Raw genomic sequence first — 6,000 nt, forward strand, 5'->3', positions numbered from 1 at the left:
TACTCAGCTCCTGGCTTTGTTGTCTTTCCCAGACCGAGGGGACCACACAGGACGTTCGGACCCGGGGACGCACGCTCAAGGCTCCGGTCGGCTTGGAGCAGCTGGAAGGCTGAGAAAAGTGCCGATGCATCACTTTGTTTTACGGCGTGTTCACTCACCACTGTGTTGGAAGCAGCCCGTCGCTGCGCTGGACGGCAGCGTCGCCGGATCCACTCGCTCATACAGGTGCCACTCACTTCCCTCATGATTCCCCCTCCACACAGTGGCCCAGTGTCTGCGCAGCGGGCCCCTCTCCCCCACCCCTCCAAACCAAAGTGGGGGTTTGAGCAGATAATGTGACCAAGCTTGGGGGAGTGGTCTCACCAATAAAAGGGGCTTGTGGGGACCAGTGAGGAGCAAAGCTCCTCCAGCAGCAGCAGCCCGTGTCAGACAGCCACATCTGCAGCCCAGAACTCGCTTTCAGGTCCAGAGCCAATATGAGCACTCTGCTGGCCGTCGTGCTCCTGAGCGCCGGCGTCTTCGCTCAGACGTCCGGCCAAGCCGCACCCTTCAGAGGTAAGACTCAGCATGTCCTCTGACATGGATGCATGTGCCTCTGTTTGAATGAAATGTCACAGTCCTGTCTGAAGTCATACTCCGCACTGGAGCGTTGCTCGCTGCAAAGAAAAGCATCTCAGTCACCTCCACTGGAGCCCTGTCTTTATGCTCGTTTATACGGCCTCATGGGGACCCGTTCTTGACAAGACACTGTCCCTGTGGGGACCTTTCGCCGGTCCCCACAGGTCCAAGACTTCAAAATAAGGAGGTGATCATAACTGGGCTCCAGTCTGGTTCAGCGTCCTGGTTCAGGTGAGCCGTGTGTTCTGGGGGGCTAGGTCCATGGTGAGCGGCTGGGGAAAGGGTGATGGCCAGGGGAAAGGAGGTTCAAACTCAATTAGCGGGTCAGAACTTGAAAACATTATGGTTGAATTTCAGTCTGGTTCAGGTGAGCCACGGCTGGGGAAAGGTGGCTGCCTGTGTGTGGGCGTGCGCACACGTATGACAGGAGCACCAGCCCAGCTGGAGGCCGAGTCTTCCTCCGTAAACTCTTGAGAATAAACAAAGGCTCTTTGCCTGGTTCCCCCGCCTGCCTGCGCTGAGGCTCCTCCCACTCCTTCTCACGCCACACAGTACTTTGGGACCGACGCATGAGAGTCAGTGCCGGTGCCGGGTGCTGACCTGCCATGCGCACTGAGCGGCGGCCATGTTGAGCCTAACAAGGGTCCAGGTGTGTGTCCCCGTGAGGCCACACACACACACTGTAGCTGAGGTGTGTGTGTGTGTCCCAGCTGTCACTCCTGGTGGAGACCTGCTCTGTCAGGGTCTGACCACACACACACACACACACACACACACACACACACTGTAGCTGAGGTGTGTGTGTGTGTCCCAGCTGTCACTCCTGGTGGAGACCTGCTCTGTCAGGGTCTGACCACACACACACTCACACACACACACGGCAGAGGCCTGGAAGGCAGCGACACCTGAGGCGTGATTTGAAGCCAGAGGATCTTCAGCATGATGCCACCAGGGAAGTAAAGCTCAGTCTCCGAGTCACAGAAGGAACTTACATTCGTGGATTGGTTCTGACAGGATTTGTCCACTGGAATTCACTTTAAAAACAAATGAATGAAACACTGTCATCTAGTGGTAGAAGGATGTCATAAGGTCACGCTCCACAGCTCCAGGAGGAGCTTTTGTTATCTGCAGTCAGCGAGTCCCATTTCAGTCTGTATCGAGCCTCTGCAGAGAGATTAGCCCGGTGACCTTGGGCCGACTCAGGTGACCTTCAAACCTCTCCATCTGATGGACGGCGCCTCCATCCTGGAGGAGTCTGACGTTTCCTCCTGAAACCTCACACGTTGAAGCTCTTGAGACTCACAACAGTTTCACTAGACTCCAAAGTAGGTCACCAGCAGAGGAGAAGCACATGCTTCCCATTACCTGAGGCTGCGACAGAGTTTACTGCGCTCCACGCTCCTCACGCGAGCTGCAGCGCCTTTTTAATACCACACTCTCTCACACACACAGACACAGTCTCTCACAGGTCCATGTGACCTCCAGCGTGCTGGAGCTATCAGGATGTGTCCGGGGGGTTTTGGCCACAGCAGACAAAAGGCTTCCGCCGCCGTCCATCAGGCTGAGTCCACACAGCAGCCTGTGGCTTTACGAGAGTCCCGGCGCCACAGGCAGCAGCTCCCAGAGCAGGAAGGCGTCTGGAAGGAGTGTTAGCAAATGCTAGAGCTGATTAGCCCTCACCGCTTGGACGGCCCCTCGGTGGACGTTGATGGTTGCACTGCAGGACGTGGCGTCGACTGTGCCACAGCTGTGAGTGTAGGAGCAGCACAAACAGGTTTCACGCTTCTCTCACTGAGCTGCTGCGGATGAGGCCATCCAGCACCACAGATGCCTCGCTGGACGTCATCGGAATCAGATCAGGACTCTGGTGTCAAACCTTCCCAGGCCAACGATCTCCACTCTCTGACCGACCAGGCCACCCCGGGTCCCGCCCCTGGTTATTTGGCTCTGACTGCAGGAGAGCGGCAACTGTTGCCGCGCAGGATGGACCCAGAGCATCTGTGAAGAGACAGTAGAACCTGGTTCAGTCCTTCCCGACAGCAGACGCTGTCAGCAGAAGCAGAGGGAAGCTTTAGCAAGAGGCTAGCATGGCGCTGCACTGGCACGTGGAGCCACAGCAGCCTGCGGGACCATAGTAATGATGCCCTCGGTGGAGAGCTGACTGCAGCAGGAGGATGATGTCACTCGGCTCTCCAACACTCGCAGAGCCTGTAAGCCGTCTGAGATGTTTCCATCCCGCCTGAGTCTCCAGTCTGCCGTCAGAGCAGGTCCAGCAGCTTCACCAGCTTTATGGATGTGTGACCTGAGAAGGAAGGACTTCAGCGCAGCTGCACTCGAGCGGCCGCGGGGTCCGGCTCTGTGACAGCGTGCGCGGGACTCACACGGCTCTTTGTCTGAGGCCCGGCCAGCGCCGAGAGGGGTCAAAGGTCCTGTACATCGCTGCATCTGGCAGCTATTATTGGGTCACCTTAACTAAGCAGAGCCTGTGAGGTCCCAGCAGCGGGTCATGGGGACTGTGGGAACTCATGTGGAGGAACAAACAAGCGGCTGTTGGAGGGTGGTCTGCACCAGGAGCTGCGCCAGCGGAGAGAGAAGGTTTGTATACACTGGTGGCTCCCATTTAACCCGGGGACCCGGGCGCCGTCTGTCACTGTAGCACAGTAGGACCTCAGGTCTCCAACCTGGCCGGGTCACAAGAGCGCTGGCGTCCTGATCCCCCTGTTCTCTCCACAGTCCAGGTCCAGGCGCAGCTCGGCGCCAACGCCACGCTCCCCTGCCGCCTGCTGCACCAGGACACTGACTCCTTGGCTCACGTGGGGATCCGAGTCAAATGGACCAAGGTGGCGGAGGACGAGGCTCTGAACCAGGACGTCATGCTGAGCATGGGCTTCCACCGCAAGACCTACGGGAGCTTCCAGGAGCGAGTCTCCCTGCAGGAGGCCGACCACACCGACGCCTCCCTCACCATCAGGGACCTGTCCAGGGAGGACAGCGGCGTCTACCGCTGTGAGGTCATCAACGGCATGGTCGACACCATCCAGGAGCTCACGCTCCACGTGGAGTCTGGAAGCCCGGAGGGTGAGCGACGTGCGGGTGGGCAGCCGGTATGTGGGCCCAGCTCACGCTGCTCCTCATCCCCTTCTCAGGCGTGGTCTTTCCCTACTCCCCCCACACCGGCCGCTACGAGCTGACCTTCGCGGAGGCGCGGCAGGCCTGCCTGAGGCAGGACTCCACGCTGGCCAGCCAGGCCCAGCTGCTGCAGGCCTGGAGGAGCGGCCTGGACTGGTGCAACGCCGGCTGGCTGCAGGACGGCAGCGTGCAGTACCCCATCACCCGGCCCCGCGCGCCCTGCGGGGGCTCCGCCAGCCGCGCCGGCCTGCGCTCCTACGGCCGGCAGAACAGGATGAGCCGCTTCGACGTCTTCTGCTTCGCCACTCAGCTGAAAGGTGAGAGGGAATGTGAAGCGCGACTCGCTGAACAAACGCAATGAAGCTTGAAGGCGCGCGGCTGACGAGGCGCCGTGAAAAACACCAGCTCGGACTGTAAGGGTTTGACGGCGGCTCGGCCAGGTCCGGGACCTGAAACGAGTCCATTCGTGTTCATGACAGTGAAAGAGTCATCCAACAATAGAATGGACAAGTTCAATGAAGTCGAGGAGGAGCGAAGCACAAACAATGCTGTGCAGCTCATTCCACTTCAGTTGGACGATTCTGGAGTCAAACCTTTTTTCCGCTCTGGTTCCGTTTCAAAATGCTCTGAAGAGGGACTGAGCAGTTCTCACCACCTCCTTCTCCCCCCCGTCTGAAGGCCGTTTCTACTGGCTGGTGCAGCCCGAGCGCCTGTCCTTCGCCCAGGCCGTGCAGGCCTGCCAGGACGACGGCGCCCAGATCGCCAAGGTGGGCCACATGTACAGCGCCTGGAAACTGGAAGGCTACGACCGCTGCGACGCCGGATGGCTGGCCGACGGAAGCGTGCGCTACCCCATCTCCAGGCCCCGCAAGAACTGCAGCCCCACAGAGGCCGCCGTGCGCCTGGTGGGCTTCCCCAACAAGACGCTCCGCCTCTACGGCGTCTACTGCTTCAGGGCCGAGGCAGAGTGAGCGCCTCACGTAACCGCCAGAGAGCAAGGAGGCGGCTGGCCTCGGATGGCCTCTCTTTTCCCCTCAGATTGGGTCTTCACAAGCGCACAGTGGACAAAAGTAGAAATGATAGAGACAAAGAAGTAGACATCTGGACCACAGTTCAGGAAGCATGGTGACACTAATGGAAGTTAGCCTCGAGCAGAATTATGAATGTAAATCGCTCTGTGAAAGATTTGTATTTTTGTATGTTTTTATAGAGACTTTCACTTCCTGCCAGGCATCGTCACTTTCTGCACATTCATCGCTCAAATTCGAGTTCCACGGCATCTCACCTCGTTCAGAAGGCGACAGAAGGCTCGTCCAGCCTCTTGTTTCGGACCACCGTCTTTGGCGCCTGTGTTTTGTTGCCAGGTCGTCTGCGGCTCCTTTGAAATAAAGAAAGCAAGTGACGTGACCACGCCGTTCTCTGCCTGGTCTGTTGACTCACCACCGCTCGCCTGGCATGAACCAGCGCCCTGCTGCTCTTCTGCCAGCTCAGGTTGTGTTGGTGCCGGAGCCCATCCATGCCAGTCCTGTTGAAGCAAGGAGGAGCAGGGACTTCACCTCCTGCTGCACTTGGTGTTTTGCTTTGCAGGAGCACCGTGAACATTCCGCCTGTTTAACTCTTTATACCACTTTCAGACAACTCACCTCCAATAAGGGTGCTTCCCTTCTATCTCAATGCACTGGCCGTTGAATTCATCTCAACAAAATAGCAATGAAAACTCTTAGTGGTTCTCCAAAGCGACTCGTTGGGCTGGAGCCAGAGCCGAGAGACATGTGCTCCACACTGGCCTCCTGGAGCATGCCACCCACCAAGGTCTCGCTCTCTCAGCCTGGCGCGTCCCACCTGGAGCCCGCCCAGTCTTCACCTGGTCTTCCTGGACTTCAGCTCCATCATGCAGGAGCACCACGCCAGCAGGCAGCGCCCCCCCCCCAGGCCATCAGAGTGTTGAGCCACGGATCCATGTGACAGCACTTTCCTAGATTCCAACTGGTTTTGTGGATGTCACGTGACTTGTCACGCATTTATGTTGCACTTGTGTTCTCACTATGCTTGTGAAGCCACAGGAACAAAAATCTCTCTTCTGTGTTGGAAGTCCTTGTTGACGTCCCGTCCCTGGTGTCTGTGGAGGCTCTCCACCCGCCGCTGCCCTCGTGCCACAGAAGAGAGCAGCCGTATGCTACCGATGTACTGAGGACTTGCCTGAGCCGCGTCCCTACTCACACCACTGCTGTAGAACCAGGAACAAGTCAGATG

General features: G+C 58.2%; 1 protein-coding gene across 1 annotated transcript; it reads left to right on the forward strand.

Annotated features, from left to right (window-relative positions):
- Positions 1-425: 425 nt before the first annotated feature.
- hapln1a (hyaluronan and proteoglycan link protein 1a) lies at positions 426-5,132 on the forward strand. Its single transcript, XM_053870242.1, has 4 exons — positions 426-555; positions 3,352-3,696; positions 3,765-4,064; positions 4,426-5,132. Exons 1-4 carry the CDS (start codon positions 477-479, stop codon positions 4,716-4,718), a joined length of 1,017 nt encoding a protein of 338 aa, XP_053726217.1. The 5' UTR covers positions 426-476; the 3' UTR covers positions 4,719-5,132.
- Positions 5,133-6,000: the final 868 nt, after the last annotated feature.

Source organism: Synchiropus splendidus, chromosome 7 (genome assembly GCF_027744825.2).
Source record: "Synchiropus splendidus isolate RoL2022-P1 chromosome 7, RoL_Sspl_1.0, whole genome shotgun sequence".
Lineage (NCBI taxonomy): Eukaryota > Metazoa > Chordata > Actinopteri > Syngnathiformes > Callionymidae > Synchiropus > Synchiropus splendidus.